Source organism: Mastacembelus armatus, chromosome 15 (assembly GCF_900324485.2).
Source record: "Mastacembelus armatus chromosome 15, fMasArm1.2, whole genome shotgun sequence".
Taxonomy (NCBI): Eukaryota; Metazoa; Chordata; class Actinopteri; order Synbranchiformes; family Mastacembelidae; genus Mastacembelus; species Mastacembelus armatus.
The window spans coordinates 13,597,264-13,624,436 of NC_046647.1; the positions used below are offsets into that span (position 1 = coordinate 13,597,264).

Here is a 27,173-nt window from a genome sequence, read left to right on the forward strand (position 1 = left end):
TAAACATTATAACTTGGTTAGAAGAAACCACAGAAGGGGTTGCTTCTAATATCGAATAGTAAATTGGTTATTGTGGCACATAAACATCATTTCACTTTCGTCTTTTGTCATGTGCATAAACCATGCAGTATATACAAAAGCAACTCAGTATAATCTATATTGTTTTTGTCCATCACACCTTTAAATTTCCAGTAGATCTACTCCTTGAGCCTCTCTAAACAGAACAATTTGATTTGGCTGCTCAGCTGCCAAGTCAGAGAAAAGATGAGCTTGATACACTCATGAGAGTTGATTTTTAAATGTGACTGTGCACTCAACAGCAGTTACATTTTATGAGCAGCAGCGAACGTGTTGGACTTTTTGCCTTGGGTTTTGCCTCTTTGCACTCATGCTGCCCTATTTTCTTAGAGGGGGTGTTTGGGGATGTATGAGACTACAGACACCATTCAGGGAGGGACAGGATTCTTTCATACAAATGTAGGAAACAGCAACATTTTTCTCCTCCCTTGAAACCAAACCTGCACTGTTGTGTGGACTGAACTTAAGAAAGTACTCCACATAATATTCTGGTTTATTGATGGTTTATTCATGTCAGCTGTGATAACCAGTATCGGCAGAAGGTTCATGTAAACAGCTTAACCTGCATAACACCCTCGGTGGAGAAAGGCCAAAGTCTGTGCAGAACAGTAAACTTAGCTATTGTCTGCCTTTGTAATTGTTGGATCTTGCACATTTAAGAAGATTTAGTGGATTTTAAAGTGCTTATGTTTCTGTTTCACTGTGATCCAATCTCTAATCCTTTCCAAGCTTGCTATTTTAAATCAAGCTCAACCATGATACATACGACACTTCAGTTCTTTTTACTGATGGAATACATTTTAAATCAGCAGAATAAAATGTGCTGAAAGCTTCAATGAATTTGATTTATGCCAGGCGTGGTCTCAACAGCGCATTATTCCTCCACATCTGTCAGTAACAATATCGAGTAATATCATCTTGCATTAGGTGTGGCTGCTTTTCATAATGCTTTGTGACACAAAAGCAGACACATCAGTGTGAAGGACATCAGGCGCATTAACACAGCAGAAATCACATTTACGACGATTGTACGCACTCGTCCTCTCCTGTTGGGCAATGCTGATTCAAACAGCTCTGGTTCCTGTGCGGGTTTATTTGTGTGAACATGAATTTGACTAAATTAAAGTTAGGGATTATGTCAGGGATTAAGTTGTTCAGGGGATCCAATACTTCTCCTTTCCCTGCATGAGTCTTTCCCCACAAAGGCAGAGTCAGAGACATGTATATCTCAGTAATTGACCATTTTGTCAGCAGTTCCACATGACAAATTGCTCCATACTGGACTATAACTGGAAAGTAATCAGCGGATTCATTTCAGTCAAATGTATTAGAAAAATACTATGAGTTATGAGAACTAATAACAAAATAAAACAATAGAAAGGTTGAGGTGATAAAAGGGTGATTTTTTTTTTTTTTCCCAGTGAAACATAATGATATTGGCGCTGCTTTTAGATACATAAAAAATGGCAGTGCTGTTCTTTGTGTATTAGATATGCGAAATAAATAAATGATGGAGACGTGAGCACATCATAGCCCAGCATAGTGTTTGTAGTTTGTTTACTGCAAAGATGTGTGTGTGTGCTCAGCTTACCATGAGGAAGGTATTGATAAAGTTATCTCTGAGTCATGCTGCTGTTTACATTTTCTAAACCAGCAGGTGGTGGGTTTATGTTTTTAACTCTCCAAAATATAGTTTCTGAAGAAATACTAAATAAATTTGTCTTGACTCTGAAGCTTTGGTTCATCATCATCCATCACAGGTTATTAGTTCATTAGGAATAAATAATTGACAATAATAGAGATTTAGTCAGAAAACTACAGCTGATGAGATATACTAGCAGCAGCTTGTTTTTGTTTATCTCTGCATGAAACAATTGACTTCATTACTTCAACACCTATGAATTTCAAATGTTTCAAATGAAGTGATAAGTGTCTGCTCGTGTGTCTGCAACGACTCCAAAACTGTGAAATATTTCAAATGAACTCTTTACACCTGTATAATATATCATTATATAATATATTGTGGATGAATAAAGTTGATCTCATCATCTCGTCATATATGTATTGTAAATAACTAAAAATTGAATTGTCTCTATGAGGAAAACAATGAGAGGCTGTTAAAAGCTCCATAAGAAGCTAGTAGGTAAAACTATAAATATGTGGTTATGAAAGGATTTTTTTTTTTGTAAAACTATACAATCCATAACATAGAGTCCATTCAGGTAGTACGAGATACTGTGTGTAAATAGCCCGTTCCCTAATTAATGAGGCTTGATTCGTCCAGTTTGACACTCATCTGTAAAAACAATTAACACTGGTTCTCTTAACAAGGCAGAGGAAATAAATCAAATGCTAACACAAGGGTGAAGAGTCCTTATTCAGTGTAATTAGGACAGCGAGAACCTAAAAGCCCTTAGCACTGTGCTTCATTATCAATTGACAACCTGCATGTCCCCGGACAGTGACTGATCTTCATAGGGAGCTGCCTGTGAATGCCTCTCCACGCAGCAGAATGTGGAGGGAAATTAGATTTGCAGCCCTTTGTTTCAGTGAATAGACTCTGCTCTCCGATGCTTTCTACATGTGCAAATGCAATCAGCGAACACCTATTGTTGCCTGTCACACACATAAAGTAGGAGTTTTCTTCAGAATGTACATCCTCCAGTTGTGTCATAGTTAAATCTAAGAAAAAGGATTGACATTTAACTATATCATGTTTGCAACATTGGCTTTAGGGAACCTGAACATTAAAATAAACAAATAAGACAGATAGCAGTATTCAAACATTATTACTTGCTGGCTTGCAGCTTTACATGTAACTGCATCTGTCTGGTTCTTCTCTCACCAGCAGCTTCGGTCCCCGGTGACGCGACTGAGGCCATTATACATTCTACCTGAGTGTTTCTTCTATTAAATAATCAAGTGGCTGTGTGTGTCATACATCTGTTTTAATAAACAGGAGAGTTCTGCATGGAGAATTTCCATAATTAATCTAACAAGTGTGAACTCCAACAGTGCATCTGAACCCATTGTTATAAAGCAATTACAGCAGATGTGCATGCTGTCCTTAAAAGTGGCCTGAAAAATTGTTCTCCTTCAAGAAATATACAGAACCTCAGGAATCTCACGCATCTTTTATGTTCATGAAATTGACGATATGGGGAGAATTTTTCCCCATTTCAAAAGGGTGTCCTTTTGCTTTTTCCACAGTAGATAGATTAGACTTTTTTTTTTTCTTCAAAGCCTCCCAAAGCTCTGTGTTTAATCACATTATGGCATTTTGCGCACAGCCTCGGTATGGTTGCAGGGCTCAGGTTTGAAAACCAAGCTATGTGTTGCAGTTTTTTACCAGCAATTTGTACAATTCACGGTCTGGTGTGGGGGACAGAGTCCTGTGTCGCCCTCAGATTTCTCTTTTCTATCATCAGTTCTGACGTTAAAAGATAAGGTTTGAGCTCTAACACTAAACTGAGGCCTTGGTCCCAGTCTATACTAAATACCATCAATCACATCTTTAATCTCCTGCTGCACTGCTCACATGGGGGAACTTTTACTGATTACACTAAAATGTCTCACTGCTGCTCTTTCTAGAGGATTAGTAACATTCATTCATTAAAGCTTGTTGAAAAAAATCTAATCATAATTATTAGTGGTAATTTTAGCACTTCAGTAGCAACTTCATGTTCTAAAGCGTACTGCAAACAGTACATCGAAAATGACAAGGCAATTTTCATATTAAAAATGAAATACACCAAGCAAACTGAAATACTGACTGTCACAGTTATGTCTGTACACAGCTTGGACTCCCTATTCCAAAAGCTTCATGTCGAAACCATAAACTCCTCATAAAAGCTTCAAAAATATATAGAATGAATACAGGGCCACATGAAATAACATGCTTGACTATAAGCAACAGTTAGTGGGAACATATTTTTCTGGTGTAAGTTGTGGGCTGAATGCTAAAGTAGTGGATAACCCTGGAAAATAGGCCTGCTTTGACTGGATAACAGATCTGAATTTTAAGTAAAGACGAGAGATTCATTTTGAAGCTTAATGTAGATGGGTAGCTGCAAATAACTGTCAAGGACTTTAAAGCTAACACATCATTAACTCTTTGTATTTTTAATTATGCTTCAAAAGGTGTTTAACAGAAGGTACTTTAAGTCATTTCAAGGTATTTTTATTTTGCCTTCATCTATACCCAGAATGCAAGAAACAGCCTTGTGATCACCACCATTTATTTGAGAATATACGGAGTGGTTTAATTTTTTTGTTATGACTGCTGGTCATAAATAATAAATGATAAATAATTAAGAAACATTCCATCTTAAAGGACCAGAGTGAATAGACAGATCGTACATGTACACAGAGAATAATTGGTGCCACTTCTAATATGTTCTGTTTTAATATGTAACATTGTTTCTCAAAATGGAAAGCCTGGCAATTATCAGCCTTTGGATTATGAGTATCTCATATCACAACGTGAAGAACAAAGCCTGTGTTATAATTAATACATAAATACATCAATTTATACATGCTGAACCCTCTCCAACTCCCTCCACAGCAAAGCACCATAATGTACCTCACTTCTTAATCGTTACTTAAGAGGTACAGTGGTCACTGTCATTGTATTAGTTTTACAACAGTGACAACATGACAGAGTCTATTAATCACTAGAGTCTCCAGAGGAACCTCTGTTACATGATGACCTGGTCCAGCAAATGTTTGTAGAAACATCACCCCACGTTGGAGAGAAAACAATAGTCTGTCATTCATTCGCCAAACGCAATGACTGCAAACTACAGGATGCATACATAACTACATGTGTATGTGCTGTTTATGAATAAGCAATCCTATGCAAATTAGTTTCTGGCAGAACATTGTGCAGCAGTGTTAATAACTTGTTGTGTTGACTGTGCAGAAAAGCATTAGGGACAATACGAATCCAAAAGGCTGAGATGCTGCAAGCCAAACAGTAGCTGCAACGAGGCTTTAGTCACTAAGTGACTTGTTTTTTTGTAAGTTTTTTGTTTTGTTTTGTTTTTTCTTGTACAGTATATTGATTAAACCTCACCAGTTAGCCTACAGTAACCTGCATGTGTTTGGACTTTGAGAGGAATCCGGACCATCCAGAGCTACTGTAACAATAATTTGTGTCCATTTTGCAAACATGAAAACTGTACATTATTGGGAATTAGGTATTAAAAGCCCCTTTCAAACATGCAGCCCTTTAAGTTAATTTTACAGCAATTTAACATGTTGGTCCTAATGTCATTAGGCTGGACTTAAAATGTCATTAACATTTTCTATAACATAATGTTACAGACTCAATAATTTCCTGAATCAACCGGGCGCTATAGGTATACTATTTTCAGCTATTGATTAATATAGATTTGGTGATCTAGCAAGTTATTACAAAAGCAATGGACCTGACTGAGAATTAACTACAGTGCAGATGTTTATTGTTATAAAAAAATGTCACCGAGCGCAACGGTGTGGCTCGCTGATGTGTCTAATACTTTTTGGACAACAACAGAGCTCTATGGAACCAAAATATAAAATATATAAGTTTTGGATGCACAGCTAATTCTGAGCCAATTAACTGTTGGCTTTATTGTTTAGGGGATTTGACAGTAGAAAAAAATCTAAAATATGAACAGAATTACCCGTTAACATCCTTAATAAAAATTCGATTTGCCCTTGAATTTCGTAACAGGATAAACACAAACCAACAAGAGTGAGTATCTGTTTCTGCTTTTGGCAGTGTTGCTTTATGTGGTTTCAGTGATTGATGGGCAGCTTTCTGTGCACCTGAACAGCAAAAGCAAACTTCAGTCACTGTACAAAGTCTGCGAACAAAGATGGAGTGCTGGAGTAAAGGATACAGCAAGGTGAATTTGTGGGAGAAAGATAAAGAAAAAACATTCTGTTCATAAATTATAAAACAATGATACATGATAACTACCAGCTTCCTCATGCTTTCGAATAAAGTTTTAAATCAATACCAGGCTCGATTAGATACAATTATGGACATTCTCACAGTATCACTTTTATGAGACAGGCTGACACTTTGACAGAGTCCATCAATCGCTGGTCTCTGGAGAAATCTACACTGTACCCGTACAGTACAAATACAGGATGTAGCAGCAAAGATGCATCTGTGTACAGCTGCTGATCTATTATTGTGTTTCACTAGATTGTACAGTGCAAGACTCTTGTAGTGAAATAACACCAAAGAGTACAACATCTTGTATACTCATTGACTGAAAAAACAACAGCAACAAAAAGAACCTGAACCTTTTGCATAAAGAGGTCTTGCTGCCTTCTGGAAAAAAAAAAAACATACCCAAAGAAAATTGTGTAATGTAGTAAGAAAAAAAAAATAGCAAAGTGAGATATGAGGAAAGAAAATGTTCAGGACAAACTCATCTTTCCATAATCCCCTAGTCTCTGTGCTCCCACCCTCCAATTACAAAGAGAAGAAATGCCTCGCTTTCTCACTCCTCAGAAATACACAGGCTCTACATCAGAACTCAATTTGGTTTGGTAATGAGACTGCGCTTGTGCATTTCCCCATGCAGACAGCCCAATCTTCAATTGCCAGCACACATGGGGGCTTTGCTTAGCAGGAAGGCTCTGAGGAAATAGACTGGTAAAAGTGTTGCCTTTTTTCATTTGGATAAAACTTAGAGCTCACCTTGTGTAGTATTTTCAAAATGACCTTGACAAATTTCTACAATCTGAGGTAAAGCATAATTTTAACAAGGGCTTGATGTTTTTTTTTTGCTTTTGTTTTTTTTTTTTAATTTTTTTATTTGATATGGATCCCAGCATTATTTCAAAGTGGTGTGAACAAAGGTTTCATATAGAACTGGTCAAGACACTACTTATAGCCCCAAGTGGAGTATTTTCTTTGTGCATGCTAATGGTGCCGCTATTCACAATGAATAGGTTTGAGTTGTGCTCAAAGATCCAAAATCATTACAGAATTGATGATATAGTTTTAAAACTTAACTAGATAAAAATATACTCCACTAATTTCCTGCTTGCCCTAATTTTTCAAACACATGTCCCTGAATGCCCTACCTATCTGTGTAAAGAGAGACTCATCCAGATCACATGAAAGGGGATTAAACCGACTCTGATTTACACACAGTTCAAGTAACATTACTATCAGCTACATTTTTCAGTTTGTGCAAAGAGGATTGAACTTACATAGTCGTCATATGATTCATGTGTGACTGCTAACGGTGGGGGTCTGTATCCTGTTGCCCCCCTGGCTCTCGGAGCTTGTACCTCCCTCGCTAAAACAGTCGTGGGAAGTTTGCTGTGTGCCGCTGCCGCTGTCCCCCGAGGTGCTGCTGCACTCCTTCCTGAGCCTCTGTGGCCCCTGGTAAAGCAATCGAACAGACAAACATGGCATCAATTTTCCCTAAGAATCTTACTCCGCTACATTTGCAAATAAGCCGCTGTGATTTCAGCAGAAAAGTGGAGTTAAGACATTAAGAGATGTGTTAAATCCATCTTATCACTATATGCATGCAGGCTGCCTCAGTTGGTGGCTGTTGTACTGTATGCTTGGGTGAAACACAAGATTAGCACAACCTCTCCTGGCACAGAGGTAGATCTTGTAATGATCACAGGGAGGAAGATTGTCACTTTGTGTCTTTCTCTGCTCTCCAAACATGCCTGTGGGATGCTGTGTGGTTATTTCAATAACATGATAAAACAGGGTCATGCCAGCGTTTGTACAAAATCACTTCTCCATCTGCCTGAATGTACTGATTCAGGTTCAGGTTGTAGTCAAACAGGTGTGGTTTTCAAAAGGAGTGAAAACCAATTTTACGTTATCCAGTAGAGAAACTTCAAAGGCCAATAACCAGATGCCAGGAGGAATTTAAGATGGATTGTTTCTTTAATGGAAGTGTAACTGTCCAGCAAGCCAGGATACCCTCACTTGCTCTGGCACATCCTTCACTAGGTAACAGCCCATTGTGATCCAAAAATATAGCCACTCAAATGGGAATTACCGGTGTCTATTTTTCATGGAGATTTACAATAATCGCTTATCAGTGTGCCACAAGGAGCAAATCTGCGTAGGGAAGTGGTGGTAGTGGCTTTAAAATGGGACTGTCCCATGTTACTGCTGGATTTAGCTCATCTACATGTGCTGCCTGAATTAGGCCAGGCTACCATGGCAAACTGTACTTACTTACTCCTGCGGGACTGTCACAGCTCAGGTAGATTACAGGCAATTTGCACTAAAAACAAACTATAAAGGAGACTGGAAGAGGTAGACGTTTCACATTACCAGCTTCATGCATGGCTAATAAAATGCTTTGTATTGTTAAGATTTGTTGTAGTTGGTGCGGCCTAGATCCTAAAACCCGCTTGAGCAGCAACATAAGTGGAAAAAAAAAAAAAGAAAAGGAACACGTAATATCCAACTACAACTTGAGGAAAAGTGTTGATATGAAAAACTGAAATGATTCCCAGCAAACCACTTTATCTGAAAATTCACCATGCAGGTAGATACTTGCTTTTATATTATTAAAACATTTTTATCTAAATAAAAAAATAAAATAAAGTAAAATCTTTCTATGTGATTCATTGTACCGCAAAGAAAAACTGATCTTAATAATAACCTCTAAGAACACACTATTTTTAACCTATCAATCCAACAACGTAACCCACAAAGCTTGAGCAGCAGAAGTGATCTGAAGACTGACACATTTTCTCGGATGTATTATAGAAAGATTAACCTTCCGATTTTCTTGAAATGCAGCCATAATTAGGATTTTACCTGGTGGAAATTGAGGTTGCTGGTCGTACACTTCTGCCTTGTGCACTCCTCCCTCTGTTCGACTCATCAGATCCGTTCAATAGGGAGAGCTCTCTCAGTTGCTCCTGTCTGATCTCATCGTTGTAGTCCTGCGGGAACAAAATGCAGCATGTCTCACATAAAACAAAGCCAAAAAAAAAAAAAAAACATGGACATTTGTCTTCTGACTGCGACAGATGCTTGCAACAGCAGTAAATGTCATCAAATTAAAATTATCTTGAGACACACAGGAAGCACATGGTGTTGCTTACTGTTCAATACGCACTGAAGAATGTTTTCTTTATTTATGTTTGGACACAAAATGCTATGAATTAGCAATGCCAGAAGAGACAATAAATATCCCTTAAAAGAAAATGCTTTCTGAAAGCCATAATAATGTCTAACCAGAACAAAGAAGAAGGATTTTAAAGAAAAATTAAATAAAAAACTTCTCCTTTCACTTTAAAGCAAAAGAAAAACATTCCTTGCTTTTTCAGGAAACACGGCCTATAATTGACAGTTTCAGCAAGTTTGGGTGAAATATTTTTCTCTTGTGATTCTGAACCATTTTTCTCAACCCGTTATCAACATGATATGGATCATTACACAGCAGATAAGGGAGTGGACAAAGCAGTATTCATTATCTTGTCACTGCTGACAGATAAACAGGCTTATTTCTCAGAAACACTTAAGCCAAACCACAAGATTTTCTACCTTGGGAAAAATGTTTTTTTTTTTTTTTGTTTTTTTTTTGTAATGACAACAAAGCAGTGGAGGCAGCAACAGAATTTCTTTTGGTTGTCAGTGTTTTTTTTAACTTTTTTTTCTGTGTCACTGGATGACATACACTGAGAACTACGGAGGAAAAAAAAAAAAACTCACATCACCAGAACAAATTTGTAAAAAAAGATAAAGGTCATTACAGAAAATAAATAATTTCAACTCCAATCCACCCTGCACTTGAAGTTTCATCATATAGTACATTTCCCGACATGTGAGGCAGTAGAAGAGTAGAAAATAATTTCCCCTGGTCTATGTTAATCATTACGTTTAAGTCTTTACAATGGAGTGAATGACGTCTTTCTGGGAGCATTAATTCACCCAGTAAATTAAATGCACTATGACTCAAGAGATATGACTCTGTCTAGAGTGCATTGATAAGTGAAGGACTAGATAACGTTAATGGGGGTGCAAGTTCTGTGAGGGTTAGATTGCAGCTCACAGAGCAATCTAATATTCACCACGAATTAGTGTCATCTTTTCTTTTTTTTTTTTTACCATTTCCTGCCATTTTTCTGTATTTCCACTATGTTATACCACTCTGGCCACCTACCCCACACTTAGTCACGAGGATATCATAGTGGTGTATTGGTGCACTCTGAGATTTGCATGATTTTGACACTGAATGTAACCAAATCTTCGACAAAAGCCTATTATTAGATTACATCATTCTCGTGAACACCAAAAATTGTGAAACTCATTTATTGTCAAAATGTGTGAGAAGCAACTCTTCTTGTAGACTCATTATCAGACTTCAAATCTAGCAGCCAAATCTGCAATCACACATTTTATGTAATAAGTTCTAACAACTACACTTCAGATGACAATGTTGCCGGATCTTTTAATATGAGCTGCTAATTGTCACTTGTTACCACAATTTCTCAAAAGGGTTAAAGTCTCCCTCTGTTTAAAAGGTTTCGCTTATTTCCCCTTCGTTTGATGTTTGAGCTTCATCATGAAGGTAATAAATGTACAGTTTGACACTAGAAGGCTGTCTTCATTTTCCTCTGTTGAAGGGTTATGTTTTCTCTTTAGTTACCTTTAATCTAATTTACATATTCAGAGATTGTAACATTTTCTAAAGAATAAAAGTCTTGAACCTATCTATCAAACTTGTTTTTGCTTGAAATTATGAATTTCATTAAATTGCTATTTATAATTAATGCTTTTCATGTGCTTTAGTTGTTTCATGATGTTAGATAGTTTGTTAGTTTGCTCCAAAACAGAGCAGCCTCTTGGATCAATGACACCAAATTATTCAGGTACTGATGCAGCAAAACATCAAAAGCTTCACTTGATAAAAAATTAGCATACATTTGCATATCATACTTTGTCTTTTTGCCTCTTGCTGGTATTTCTGGGGGCCTTTTACCACCTTTTTTCATAGGTAGACTATATGGTGACAGGGGATGATGGGAGAGGGATGGGAGATTAGCAAAGGTATCCAGCTAAAACTGAACTAGGGATGTTGTAGACATAGTTTAATGCGTTTCTGTGCCTTGCTCCTGTAACATTAACACTTGAGCATTATTTTCCCTCCATACTACTCCAAGCTATATGTTAAAAAATAAAAACACATACTGAGGATGTTATACTGTCACAGTCCTTCATTTAAAGTGATTGGATGTGTTTCATACCGGACCCATATGATGCACAGGTTTTGAAACACATTTCTGACACCCACATGTCATCGAAGACGGAAAAAAAAATCCTGACGGTAGATGTTCAAGTCATTTGACACACCGCACACATGTGCTCCTCTTGTTATTGAACTAATAAGGCCTACAGCGTTCTGTTGGTTTCAAGGAGACTGGCAGAGCTTTTAATTGGAAAGCTTGTAGCTTATCCGAAGCACAACAAATCTGCCAGAGCTTGTAAAAGTTGACTGTTAGCACAGGCGTTAACATGAGTGTACAGAGATAAAACCCCACGCTGAGGCTTCTCGGGTCAGACTGTTTACTCACTGAGATGAATTCTGACCATGCATGACCTTGGCCATACAGGACACCACTGGGCATACAGGACACCATTCACAGTGACACCAGTCACTCTTGCGATTGGGTCTACATGTACATATCTATGTGTTGATTTCTGAGGATGAAATGACAGATGAGCAGCTTCTGTATTGTCAGACAGTTTTGTAGACACACCAATACAAATTAATTCAGCATTTCTGTAAAACCAACCTCAGTGGATTTACGCTTTAATTAAGAGAGATATTATCAAGCTAAATCTGTTCTGAAACCTCAAGGCATCAGGTGTAATGATTTTGCTAAGTAAATACATGTCTCCACAAACAAAGGAAAACAAACCAGTCCCAGATTTTGATTACATTTTGTGGTCTTTGTTGGATAATACAGTCTAAGGTCGCTGTGTTCCCAAACAACATAGTTGAATAGAGACATTATTTGATATGTATTATTGTTGTTACTATGATTAAATCACTATTCTCACATATGTCAGATGGTTGTATATTAGAAGATGCACTGGTTTCTTCAGCAGATAGTGCAAACAGTATACAGTATATTCAGAAATTGAGCAGATGTATGGCACATGGTAATCGAGAATGAACCAGTTTTTCCAAGAGCTAACAAAATGTGTGCTGAAATGTATCTCATTTTAGATCAGCACACAAAGGACTCAGACCTTATCTATCTAGATGACCTCACAATCCTCTCATATCTGGTGAACAGGATGTTCCAGAAAAAGCTCTCACACAGTTCGAGTTGTGTCATGCCTGCAGTGGTGGATGGGAAGAATTTGTTAAAGCATATGAGATATCCTCTTCACTTACACTGCAGGCACACAGGTCAACATTAACCTGCAATTTCCAGGGACATATGATTTTCACAAACATACACTTGTATTGCAGAATTGGCATCCTTGGATGAAGAGCTCATTTCCATCCTTAGAAGACATTGTCCAAATAAAAATGGCTCTGAATAATATTGTCACAGGCCACAATTCACTCAATACATTCATTCAACAATGGCAAATGAAAAGGAGACTTCAAGTGTTAACATTTTTATAGCACCACTTTCCACCTTTTGAAGATGACACTGACTCTACAGTCTGCGATGGATGTGGGTCATGGATGTGCAAGCAAGGCAGGAAGGTACCGGTTTCTAAATGTTTTGTCTAAAGAAAGTCTGAAAACTCACCGTAGTATGTGATGACCTGCACAACCTTCTGATGAATGCTCTTATCCTGTCAAATCACCTCATGCCAGATGATCCAGAGGCACAAAACCATCCACACAGCCTTGACAGCTGTTAATCTGTATCATCTGCATCATACGCCCATACATTTTTTAGCATGAGCCAAATCCTCTTAGCAAAAGAGCTCATTTAGTGTTAGATCTAGAGTTTGATTCAGTACATGCTGACACCAAAGGTTTACATTTATTAATCTTCATTGGTCCATACTGACAGTTGATTGTGCTGATTCATGGCCACGGATATTAACTACAGAGAAGAATCAGTGCTACTATGAAAGTAATGATGAAAGTTAATCATAGTTTTATATGATTTTTACACCTTAAGTTGCCATAAATTTATATAATGTGTGCTAATAAAGAGCAAAAACGGCTGATATTAAAGTTCACTCAACACAAACTGCACCCTCCTCATTTCCACAGCAAGACAGCCCGAGCACTGCCCAGTGTGGATCTAGGCTGCAGATAATACCAGCCTTAAATACACCTCTGCAACTCCAGACCAATCTTTAATGTTACTGCTCAGCTTCTTTATTGTGATCATCAAATTATGCAAATTATGTTTAAAGTAAAAACAAGCATACCTGTGCCACTTTAAATATCAGTTATATATTGTTGGACTTCACTTTTGACTTTATGTAAAAACAAATTAATTTTGTTTAAAGCATCTGTGACACAATCTATTTGCCAAATGCTCCCCACTGCAGTTTGGCCTGAGATGAAGTCCATGAGTTCAAGTCTGTCCTCCTCCAGTGCTTTTAACATACTCTGTATATAGCTTGCAATAGTCCATTCATTAGGTTTGAATTTCTTTTCTTTCCTAGGGTATATTGAATTGAGCTGACAGCACTGACAGCATTTCTGTAGTCAGATTTTGCTTCATGGCAGATCCAAGGGCTGCCATTAAGATAAGCTTTCGCTTCTCAATCATTTCAACGGCTGATAAAGCGTGCAGTCAGACAAATGCACTTCTTGGTGGCCTGTGAGTTCTGTTTCTACTCAGAACTAAATGAATAACAAAATATACACTAATTAAGCATCTTAAATTTTAATCGGAAATACAGTTTGTTCATGAATGATGAATAGTTTAGATTTAGTTTAGACAAATGCCCTATGCAGGGAGTGTTTTTTCATGTCAGATGAAGAGTGTGTATTCGTTTTTCTTGTTTTGCAGATGTGAGCTCAGTGGAAACTCGATGGGAAACCTTTTGTTATTTTTTTTTTTTTAATTATAGGAGTAAGGCATTTATTTTCAAGCATCATAGGGGTCATGTCACATTAAAATGAATTTTACTTTCATAGAAAACGAACCCATTTGAGTTTTTGTTCAAAGATGAGATGAGAGTAGTACAAGTTTGGTTTCTAGAGTGTAATGTCACATGTCACTGGACCACTGGGAGATTTCCTGGTGAGTTGGCAGAGAGAAGCAATAGAGTTGCACACTATTTGGTTGAATATACGCATGTTTGTGGTGCTGGCAACACGGGATGGTTATGCCTGTCTTATACTATTCCCAAACTCACACTGGACATTTTAAAACAAAGAGGATCAAGATTGATGTGACAGAACGTCCTATTTTTTATTCCATGCATTCTTCCTCCTTGTCAGACCTTGCACATACATTTCCCACAATGCAAACTGACCACTGAGATTGAGGTGTGTTATGCTAGTAGCTCCAAATGAAGCCTCTGGTGTGTACCGTCAAACAGAGATGAGGAGGTCTGGTAAGCTGACTCTAACTGCTGATTTTTTTTTTTTTTTTTTGATCATTTGGAAACCAGCACTTACTCACACAGTTCCCTCTGGAACAACAAAATACTTAATACAACTTGTTTCATATATGCAGTACTACTCCCCAAGTACTTGAGGACTAGATATTGAGTTGTATCAAGTTGTTAAATCCACGTTTGTAATTTACAGCAAAATCGATTCCCAGTAGCACTTCACAACAGTTTTTTGTACTCTGCCAGCACCCTCCTATCACACAGTGCAACAACAACAGGGAAAAAAAGGTACATGGGAAACGTCTTTTGCATTGGACACTGACAGGTGCCTTTTATGTTACATTATGTGCAGTTTATTTGCAAATCCATAAGATCCCTGAAAGAGGAAGCATGTGCTATAAAATAGATGGTCTTCATTTTTTCATAATTTTATTGATGAGTAGATATAGTTTAAGATGCATTTAGGGTGAAATTCTTGCTTTCCCCTTTTTTTGGTTTCACTAAATATTCTGAGTTTTCTCCCTTGGCTACTTATCATGAAAAGATAATATAAGAAGAAAAGCGTTTAATAAACCTGGATGATATAACTTAATGTGTTTTTTTTTTCTCCTCTATTTGACACTATTTGATGTTTTTACTTTGGATAGGCGTTTATAATAATGAATTAGCACTGAAGGCTTTTATTGTCCACTTCCACCTGCCACTACGTGATTTTGGATGTCCCCAAATACAAATGATACGAACAATGCTTTGTCACCCACATTAATGACTTTCAGGTCTTTTGTCGCTTACTGAAATGGTTCCTTGCTAGTTACTCTGCATCATTAGTTCTGCTGGCAGATTTTCACAAAAGATTCAAACTCGTCTGCCCTAAACTGTCTTTGCTTATTAAATGTGTGTGCCTATTTAAAAAGAAATGTATTACAGCCGATCCTGTGTGTACGCTAATTAGGAAATGAGGGTGCACTGCTATGAGAATAATTTAGAACACAATACCTCATCTTCTCTCAATGTACTGCAATAAAGTGAGAGCTGAGACTGTGCCAGCAAATTTACTGTTACCCTGCTGTCCCAAAAAACAGTACCTAAAGATGTGCTGATGTAGGCTGGTTCACACTGTCGAGGCATACCATGGTATTTAGAAAATCTGTATGACCTTCAATACCAAAACAAACAGAAAAAACACATGTTGTACCTGAGGTCAGTAATGATAAAGACAACAGTAATGATCTTAATCACCTGGCTCCCTGCACACCAGCACACCTGTTCACCATTCCCTGTTCCACAGACCTGAGGCGCCTTTTCTAGTCAGTTCTCCTGCGTATATACCAGCTCACTGTCACGAGTCAGTTGCCAGATTGTTGTTGTCTTGGACTCTGTTGTGGGCTCAACTTCTTGCCAGTCTGCCTTTTGGCCTCCTCGTACTTGTCCCTAAATCTGTTCTAGGACCTGCCTGCTCCCCACTTTATATGTAAGCTTTGTTTTTTTTAACCTTCCTTTCAAACAAGTATCTCTTCAATGTAATGTCTGCCTCATTTGTTTACATTTGTTATACATCCTTGTTCCTGTTGCCTACTACGCCAAATGTGACAACTTCTGGTAAAACAGGCAGGAAGTCAAACTAAACAGGACTCCCTGTTTAGGAATATTTTGGGTTCAAATTCAATGATGAGCCAGTCAGCAAGGATCAAATAGATTTAAAAAGTGGGGGCTGTCTTGATGATTAGTATCTACAACCTCAGATATACCTTTCTATAGAGAGTGTTTTTTGGGGTTTTTGCTGTAGTGTTGCTAGTGTTTTTAGTCCATGTAGAGTGGGTCTTTGTCAGTCAGCCAGCCCCCAAAAGTGTTTTATCAGCCCAGTTTAACCTGCAGAAGTTTCTGAAGGCTTGTGTAATGCATTTTGCTGCCATGGTGGAAATACATTCAGGACAAAAAACAAGTTCATAACACAGACAAAAATGAACTAGGGTGAAAATCAGTCAACCAGCCAAGAATTACATCTGTCACAGATAAACCCATAAAGATGGCCTGAAAAATGTAAACTGTCACAGGAAATGATTCTGAAAGCGTCAACAGTCTCTCAAGAGCAAGTGTGAATCGGTGGCTGATGAATGATGATACACAATTGTGGGTTTTACGTATTACAATATTTTCATGTTTCAGTTATACAAGAGCTTTAATGACAAATCATAGTTGTATCTTATTAAATCTAAAAGGAGCCTGGTTAACATTAAACAGTGCCAGTGTCTGTTCTGCATTTTGTTCATGAACTGATGTTAGGAGGAGCAGGAAGAACAGTTGGGTACACTTGAGCAGCTCTGACAGTGAAAATATTGTCTCCATTTTTGTTTTTAATTTTACTGAGGTTACAGTAAATCTAAACTAGTGAACAGCCTACAATCAATAAATAAATGTTTAGCTTTTATTAAATCTCCAATGAAATATTTGCCGTCCTTTGTAGACTTTCAACTGTGTGAAGGCAAAGAAAATCCGATATGGAAGATGTGAACAGTGATTACATAGATTATTCTTTCTGAATGAGCGAAACATCAGGAACAGATTAATAACTATATTTCTTTACTTGTTCTTGGCAGACAGTGCAAAGTGATTTGTATTTGGAAGGGTATGAACTGCTCAGTGCAGATGCAGTATCATCATCCTCCTGGTCCAGTGAGCAGACATGTACTCTATAGACATGAGCTCTATAAAGAAGACTCATGCAGCACAACTCCTCTATTAGGCTTGTCACATTTGCAAAGCTTGATTAATATTTACAGCTTAGACTCAGCAAGAGTACACAACACGCACATTAATTATTGTGAAGTTCTCCAGGCTATAAGTTGCTGGAGTTTTGCAAGTTGTTCCATACTGCACTTTAATTGCTGAATACATTATTTTTCATTTGTAAGTTAGGAGATGTAGTGTAGCGCGGCAGCTGTAATGCAGTGAAAAACCTCACACTTAAATCTTGTGTAAACAAACCTTAAATACTCCCCAGAACACTGGATACCGTTAAGGTTTGCTTTGTGCTAATAACCCTGGTGGAAAACTGATCAGCTCAGCAGTAATGACTGAAGTTCATGTGCAACAAAAAATAAGGCAAAGTACTAAACTTACTGGAACTAGGAATTTTTTTATCTCCTCCAAGGCGTGACTCATGCGAGAATAGGCCTCTCCAGGTGGAGCAAAGACTTCAATTAAAACATGAAGATCATTACTCAGATGGGCATATTTTGCCTCCCCGCTTTTCCTTAATTCTTCCTCCTGTAAGAAAAAAACAAAACAAAAGCAATTGAAGAATGTGTGTTCCAAACAAAGAGCCTAAAACTCAAATAATTAGCATACATGTATTTTTAATAATATCCTATTATGCATATTGTAATAAATGGAACATTAGCTTGTTTGAATTAATGTGTAGTAAATACACCACTGGATAAAGACATATCAGTGAGACATTACTTTGGAAGCCAGTTTTCTATATTCAGAATACTAGCAGCTTTGGTTTGAAGTATTGCATACGCTAAAGTCAGCATGATAACGTGCTCACAGTGACAATACATGAATATCTTCACAGAAATTCATAGCAATACATCCAATAGTTGACATTGTTCAGGAAGTTATGCACCAAGACAGATGGACATCTCCATCCCCAGAGCCATACTGATGGTTTGCTTAACAATCTGCAGATGAAGTACTCCTGCTCCAAAACTGTTTTGAAAATGAGGAGATTTGATGTGACTGAGGTACAAAATTCCACCTTTTTTCCTCCTTTTATCATAAGCCCTCTTGGACATGCACGGCTACAATTTACAATAACATTTTTGGTTTAGCTTTTAGACAAGGAGATACTTGAGCAATCACTACATTAATCAACAGGAAGACACTTGTACCACACACAAAACATTTCTAAATGATATGTGGCCTTCTGCTCACTCTGTTTCTAGAGAATAATTGTAGCTCATCCGACAACTGCATAAAAATTCTGGCACCAGAAATGTCGTTAGTGAATGTTTTTCCAATAGAAATTGCATTTTATGATTTGTTGATCTTGTAAAGAATGCTCTGGAGGATCTGCAAAACAGCTCCTGGAAATGTTTAAATGAATAGGCATCTTGTGACCCACATGTGGCAGATAGTTAGAGTCGTCTTGATGGTGACCACTTTTATCGAATTGATGTGTCCCTGAAAGTCCCTTAAAAAGGCATAAAAGAGGCACTGAGGCAAAAAAAATGAAAGTGTTGTATCAGAAATTATCACATGCAGACAGAGAAGACACAGGTCAAAAGGCAAAGCTTTTACTTGGTTTTCAAGCATTCAGTAAACAGTAGACACACAAACACGGTAAGAAGAGGACTGATCAGCTGATGAGAGACAGGTGTCCCATACAGGAAGACAGACACCTGGTGGACAGGTGAGGTATGACAGGTTCAGTAAACAAAAATCAAACAAACATACACACCTTATGTATGTGTGTTTCTTTTATTTCACTGATGGTGTGACAGAGGAAGAGGAAAGGAGGATGATGTAAATATGGGCAACACAAACATCAAACAGCAGGTACGGTGCCTTTTCTAAAGCAGATATTTTGTCACTTGTTGTAGCAGAGAAAGCACAGGACATTTAGTAGTGTGAATAATGCAGTATTCCACTTAGGTGCTCCAGAGTCAGTGTCTTGCTCTCATTGTCTCAGTCCAGGTCCTCGTTATGTCTCTGCCTGGTGTTTTTCTAGTCTTGGTTACTTTTGTACAGTCTGTGAACTGTCATTTCCTCATTCAGCCCCAGGACTCAGTCACCTGACTCTCTCTCTCTCACACCTGCGCCCACCTTCCTAATCTACACCTCAGTATATGTACCTCCTGCTTTCCCATGTGTCATTGTCTTGTGTGTGCTCTGTATCCTAGATGTTCTCATGGCCATGAGTTTCCCTGGGTCTTTATTATTTCCCTATGTTTGGACTTTAACTCTTGCCTTCCCCCCTGCTCTTGGATTGTTTGCTTTATGCTTTTGATCCCAGTTTGGACTCACAGTCAGCCTTTGTTTTGTACAACTTGGTTCTGTCAGTCTGGACTCACAGTAAGTCTTTGTATTTTCCCTGTGTTAGATAATAACCATGCCAGTCTGCCTGCATTTAGCCCTATTATCCTCCATATGTTGTTTCTTTTCAAGGAACATGATAATTATGTATACTTGTTCATTGTTAGTCACACCAATGTTTTTACTGCCATGATGAGTCTGATGTCTTGTCTGTAAGGAATGCCCAAGAAAGTGAACTGTATTCACTGTCAAAAACCTAAAGTGCTTCAAATAGTTTGTTTCATCCAGAAGCATTAACTTTGCAGACAGTGTACTCAGGGCCACAGTTCCCAGTGAACCCAATACAAGTCTAGTCTGTGTTTATTTAGCACGGTAATGTTATTGCTTTCTTTTCTGCAGTTTCAGCAGATGCTCTAATACACTAACTGAAGTAGGCTACCCAAAGTCTGTGATTATCTCAGACCTACAGAATTAAATGAATGAAGAAAATACATCTGATCGTGTATTTACTGCTGCACTGTGCAGTTGAATAACTACCTTTAGTACAAAGCAAACTGAACAGCAGCAAATACAGCACGCTTACTTTATTCTATTAATGTATTAATGTTCAGCTTTTGTTGACACTTGTTACTATTTTCCCTCGGGTCATTTTGAGACTAGAGCTACACTGTTGTTGAAGTCGTGGGCTTTGATATGAAAAGTTGCTGATATAGCTTTTCTTCTAAAACAACATGAATAAAATCACTGAACAACTAGACTATTACTTAAAGTCATATATCGAATAGTTGATGTTTCTATGAAGTATTGTTGTTTATGGAGTTCACATCGAAGGTGGCAAACATAGCTAGCATTGACATTAAAAGCTTGTCAGCATATACTGATATCCCTGGAACAGACTTTAATTTAAAATAAGGTTCTCAATTCATTCCATTGCTGAATAGTGACAATGACACAAGAGCTGAGGTCTCAAAAGATAAAACAGAAAATATGAAGCAAAAACATGAATGTAAAAAGGTGACCTTTCAGGTTGGATTGGGGGAATAATGTAGAGTTATTGCAAGTCTATGAAAAGGAAAAAGAGTAAACAAAAGATGTCAGTCCAAGATCATACTTCAAATTGCTCATAAGTCTGACACGAAAATCGAATCTTAGTCTTATCGCAGGCCCTGAGGGGCCCTGCCTGAGGCTTCACATGGGCCTGAAAGGCATAAAAGATCAGTAACATAGCTTGGGGCCAGTCCTACCTGTGTTTAAAAAGGATCTTCTGATGGAACAAAAACTCAAAAGTGATTTCAGGCTTGGAGTGCAGACATTTCTTCTACTCATACTAGTTACAAATGCACCTGCTGCAACAATGTAGAGATTAGTCAGTCATGCCAAAATAAAGAGGGTTAAAATGTTTTTTAACCTGTACACGTTCATCCTGCACTGCGACAGTGAGGGAGCTGTGAGAGCCTTGCATATGAACATCTTGTTGGTGGCTGTTAAGAAGAGGGGGGGGATGCCATTCGTGCACTTTATTCAACCTAGTCAATCTGTGAATTCAAACTTTTGTCCTTCTATCGCAGTGCCGTTCCCTACCCTCTGGGAGAAGTCAGCTTTAATTAACACTCGCTTCTAAAATTTCAGCAGGCTTCACATCCTCTGTCAGAAAGCCTCCGTCATTATGGATCAGATCAAAACATGCAGCTAACCCTGTACGAGTTGTTTCAGTACGCTGTCACCAAAGACTGTTTTACAGTGGAAGCAGTGCTCGCAGAGAAAAATACCAGTTACTGTAGCATGGCTGCAGTATGACTGCATGTGTACCCAGCTGATATTACAGTATACATTTACTACTTAATGGACTCAGGAAAAAACTCTCGACTCTCTAATCTGGCAGCTTTTGCTTTGACCAGTGCATGACCTTTATGACTCAGCATCATGGGGCTAATGCCAGGCTAATTCCTGTGCAGAAGGTGTAATACTGACCATATGGTCTAATGTGAGTGGGTGGGCTGCTCTAATGCAAAATACCCTACTGCTGGACTGATGCATCCTAATGAACAACTGGGTGAGATGGCAGAAATGAGTGATGTGAATGTGCTGTTGCGCGTAATGGGACTATGGCTATGTGTACACCCGTCCACACCACCTTGTGATCAACAGCCTCGAATATAAACCAGCCTTTCAGTCACAACTTTTAGGTGTAAGTCACCTCACAGATTCCTTCAGACTGTACACAAAATCAATATCACACACAGAAACCACCAAGCTAAATCTGATCATTACATAGCCACCCTTTGGAGAAGAACTCTGAATGGTCTGTTATTTTTCTTCAGTGTTGCACAGTGTGCATCTCCCTGCAATTATACAGTATCAGGTTGTAAGTGTTCATGTTTGTATATTGTGGTTCTTACTGGGTCATCTTGTGTTTTTGACAAGATCCAGTAAATGCCTCACAGAGGAAAAAAAAAAACAAAAACAAAACAAATGGCACAACAGTCATTCCACACTCCATATATACTCCAGACATGACTGGAGCATCCCCACCCTAAGGACTAAGCATCCAGACATAAACAGAGAAGTGGTGTGTGTGCAGTTCAGTGTAGTGAGGAATGCCAAGATTTGTACATGGAAGAAATGAGCTCCATGGAACAACAGCACCAAATCCTCTGGACAAGGCTCATCAGCCCACCTGCATGTAAAGGACAATGAACGATCCTTAGAAGACAGCAATGTACATGGAGTGAAGGAAGTCATGTATCACACCTCAACAGAGGGGGTGGTCCACGACACCACTTAGTTCTAACACCGCCACCCGCAAGCAGTTTAATAATCATTCAGAACTTGACTTGTGTGATGTTAGCGAACTGCATTAATGCTGGGGTGACGGCCATCAAGGTGCTGCACAGAGGTTGAATACTGTCCATGCGACTCCCTACCACTCAGTCAGAACTTAAGAAGCTTCTAAGATGAGAAAAACGTCTTCAAGAACCTCACGGAAAGTCCAGCTGCCAACTTTACCAAAACAGATGTAGCATGACATGGATGACTGAGCATCTCCAGACAACTTTTAATGTCAACTTCATCATCTTCAAAATTGGAAATGATATTTCCTACTGCAAAGTTTGAAATCTATTTTATTATAATCCACTTATTCTCTCATGATTCTGTAATTTAGGTGTCGAGCACATCCACTTGTATAGCTCTGAGGCTGTAAAATATTAACTTCTGTCAACAATTCCTTGATAAGTGAGCAACCTCATCTGCTAAAAAAGATTGTTTGATATGGTTGAAATCTATACATCAGCTACTAAACAGACCTGGTTGTGAGGTTCAGCTAAAGATGCTGTTTTTAATATTCACGGATGAAAACTAAAACCATACTGATATGATCAAAGCAGTCATAGCAACCTCATCGTTATTTTACCTTCAACTGTCACATATTGTAATGTAGCTGCGGTTTCACCAAAGAGGTGGTTAGACTTCACGTCTTTTGTCGTGTCTAAATGTCTGAATCAGAGGCTACAGTAATAACAGCAGTGTAACTCGATAGCAGCACACTGAGAACCGTTAGGAGCGACAATAGCAGAGCTAGCAGGCTGTCTGAGTACATGTTCAGATAAGTGTGTCTCCAGGGGACCACAAGTCGGCAGGATAAATGACTTTGGCAAAGAGATTCATTACTTTGCATTCATAATTGACTATTACAGAATATGCTATTAAACAACCAACACAAAAACATTCCCATTTTCTCCTACATATGTTTGTCAACTGAAAGCTATTAATTCTGCTCTGGCTGCTGTTCGACTCAGATACAGCTCAGATGTTGGTGAGAACACTTGTCTTTGCTTTGGTGGGATTTCAAATGCTTTGCTTCTGTAAATATTTCCATTTGATTGATATCTTGACCGATCAAATGATTAAATTTCAACTCAAATCAATGTCCGCTTTACCTTGTCTTTGTCCCTCATGGACCCTTTGCCGAGGATGGACATCTTCACTCCAGTTTCTTCCTGTAATCGTTTCATGGAGTTTCCGCGTGGTCCCAGCAGCTTCCCGACAAAATTAAACTGTGAAACAAACAAACAAAAAATGTTCAGACTCCTTATCAATTCTTCCACTATGTAGTATAAAGATGGGCATACATACGGAAAACCCCGAAACCCACATACAGTGGCTTCCAAAAGTATTTAGGCTCCTTCATTTTTTGCACACTTCACTGTGTTGCTCAATTGATTTTAAATTGATGAAACAGCCATTTTGCCCATCAGTCTAAACTTAACAACCCATAATGGCATTATGAAAACCTGGTTTTACAAATTGCTTTTAAATTTATTAAAAATCAAAAACCAAAACCTCTCATTTACAAAGGTATTCAGACTGATAACTGAGGACTTTGTAGAAGCTCCTTTGGTAGCAATTACATCTTCCTGTCTTGGATAAGTCTCAGCAGACTTTACAGACTTTTCTCCTGGATCTGGGAATTTTATCCCATTCTTCCTGGCAGATCCTCTCAAGCTCTATGAGATTGGATGGGAAGCATCTGTGAACTGGCATCTTTAGTCTCTCCACAGATGTTCTGTGGTGTAAATCTGGGCTTTGGCCGGGCCTCTCAAGGACAGTCAGGGACTTGTCCTGAAGCCACTCCAGTGTTGTCTTGGCTTCATGCTTCGGGTCTTTGTTGTGCTAAAATCCAACCTGTCCCTCCCCCAGCCTCTGGTCATGTGCATTTTGTAACCATTTATTTTTCAAGTACCTCACTGTATTTGGCTGCATTCATCCATCTCTCAGTTTAGATCAGTCTCCATGTCCCTGCTGTTGAGAACCATCACACCACCATGATTTACTGTAGGGATGGTTTTAGTCAGGTGATGAGCAGTGTCTAGTGTTCACCACATATAGTGCTTGGAGTTCTGACGAGGGGATTACATTTTTTAATCCCCTGGTTTTTTTTCTTATACTGTCAGAGCATAAAGAGTCTTTTGAATGCTGCTTGGCCAACTCCAAGCAGGCTGTCATATGCCTTTCACTCAAAGTGGCTTCTGTCTAGCCACTCTTAGCACAAAGACCTGATTGATGAAGTGCTGCTGCGACAATATCTACAGAGGACTCCTGAAGTTTGTGAAAGTGACCACTGTAAGACGAGGTCAACTCTAAGACGAGTTCTGATGGTTTTAAACTCATTCCATTTCAAAATGACTGAGGACACTGTGCTCCTGGGAGCACTTCAATCCATAAAAATGGTTTTATACCCTTGCCTTGATCTACACCTCATCACAACATTTTATCACGGAGGACCTCAAAGAGTTCTTTGGACTTCGTAGCTTGGGTTATGTCCTGATGTGCAGTGTGATTTGTGGTACCTTACACATACAAGTGTGTGCATTTCTAAACAATGTCCAGTCAATTCAGTTTGCCACAGGTGGACTCCAATCAAGGTCCAGATGCACCGCAAGGAAAAACTACTCACAGTTTAGAGTTCTACAACAAAGGATCTGAATACCTCCGTAAATCACTTTTGTATGCTGTACCATGCAGTACATTTCTTAAAACATGTCTTCAATTTGTCATTCTGGATTCTTGACGGGCAAAAATTACAATTTTATCTTTTTATCTCCCCGACGCACCTGCACATCAACTGAAATGTTTCTAAAAACAGTCTCTGCATGTGTTGAATGTAAAATGATTTGACCTGTTTGAACAAAAGGTTAACCATAAAAGATGTTTGCTGGCCATTAGTCATGTATCATCAATATAATTTCACATCCCATTTTCCATTCATCATGTGAGAAGAAGCTCTAATGTAGCCTGTAATAAATCAATGAAATTATACTCTTTATGTAGCGTGTTAATGGGGAATAGGACTTTCTTTTGTGGTCCAGCATAAAAGGAAGTATCCATCCTTTCCCTTGAACTTTGCCCTCACTAGTCATGTATCTTCTTGGCGTTTAGGGTCATTCATGTCAAGAAAAAATAAAAAGGAAACATGGGCTCACACCAATAACATTCCTGAGACTGTTCCAGAGGTCAGCGTCGAGATAAAGTCAGAAATAATGAGTTTCTTCCCAGTGGGAAATTAAGTAATACTATCCAGATGACAAACTATCCGATTCAAGCCTCAGGGCTCTGAGTATCATTTCCCTCTCACTGTGCACCAGCTAGTGTTCATATTGAGAAAAGTAGCTCTGGATGTTGCTGGCACAACACTGCTGAGAACAGTGATGATTAAGGAGGTGAAACTCATAACACAACTGTAGTCAAATCGGACATTTCCAAAGAAAATATGAGTACAAGATAAATTAAAAAATGAGAAAAAAACGGATTTAATTGCTCTCTACGTGAAACAAGCCCATAAAAGGCTACTTGTACCATCTCACATGCTATTTTTAAAAAATTGTAATAAATGGTTCGACCTTCAAATGTTTGCTGTTGGATGAGATGGCAAGAGACCACCCCCAGTGCTGAACAGGTGGTCAACCGACCACCACAACATATTCTGGCTACTTTGAAATGATATTAACCTTTTCACAAAGCAGCCTGTCCCACTGTGGCTGAGTGGCTAATAACTTCACTGCCAGCTGTGTGGCTGCTGCAACTCAACTCCGACAACTGCACACTCAGCTTTTTTCATGAAGATCATTAACATCATGAGCAAACGCTACAGCGCAGATTAGGAAGGCACCAGGGGATGCAGAAATGAAACCATCCCAAAAAATTAAATAAATAAATAAATAAATAAGCATCCCTGCTGTCCTTGCCTGTCCTCTGATCTGAATGATTAAGGCACCTTTGTGGATGCCTTTCTTCACAGGGGTTGGTTTGACAGGACTATCCTAGCTGGCAGGGAGTTTTGAGAGCAGATGGTCGTTGCGGCTACGTCAAGAACATGCTCGCTGGGCGGTAGAAGAAGAGTGGCCTGTTTTCATTAAGCTAATGAATGTCTGGAGCCACTCTTCTGCTCCATGGTGAGCAATTTGGGCTTCAGAAAGGGGCACCGTTCGGTGTTAAATGAGGTTTGAAATGATGCAATGTGCCCCCTGCAGTCTCAACACTGATAACTATGCAGATATTAGAAGAAAGAGTGTTAGGAATGCAGCAATTACACACAAACATATTTCAGACTTTGAACAAATATTTTGTGATAAAAAGGGTGCATTGATCTAAGTGTAACTTGAAGGGCAAATATTTAGGAGCTTTTGTGTGGGAGGAAATCCAATATATTAATTTCCATATTAATTCAGAAAAGTCATTTATAAATTTAAAAAGTTCTGTGTTGTGCCCTACAAATCCAGGGCTTAAAGCAAAAGGGGAAAGCTGAGTCATGTTGCACTAATTTGAATCTGCAAACATGCAAATGCAGCTGAGAAAAGCAAAATCACTTCTTACAATACCCTCAGACTGACTTAGACTGTTTGAGTTGTGCTTTTAAATACACTTACTATCTTTTTCCAACAAAAACCTTTCCTCATAGTGGACGGGTACAGTGACCGTAAGGGGTCAAGAAAACACAGGCAGACAAACAAACTTTTTGTTT

General features: G+C 38.5%; 1 protein-coding gene across 2 annotated transcripts in view; it reads right to left on the reverse strand.

Moving 5' to 3' along the window:
• The window catches only part of khdrbs2 (KH domain containing, RNA binding, signal transduction associated 2), a 49,831-nt gene that overhangs the window by 5,684 nt on the left and 16,974 nt on the right, over positions 1–27,173 (reverse strand). For both annotated transcript variants that reach the window (XM_026309692.1, XM_026309691.1), the window contains exons 3-6: positions 23,593–23,709; positions 17,738–17,884; positions 8,882–9,009; positions 7,294–7,468 (exon numbers count right to left, since the gene is read on the reverse strand). In XM_026309692.1, coding sequence (XP_026165477.1) covers positions 7,294–7,468; positions 8,882–9,009; positions 17,738–17,884; positions 23,593–23,709 — 567 coding nt within the window. The remainder of the gene's footprint in view (positions 1–7,293; positions 7,469–8,881; positions 9,010–17,737; positions 17,885–23,592; positions 23,710–27,173) is intronic.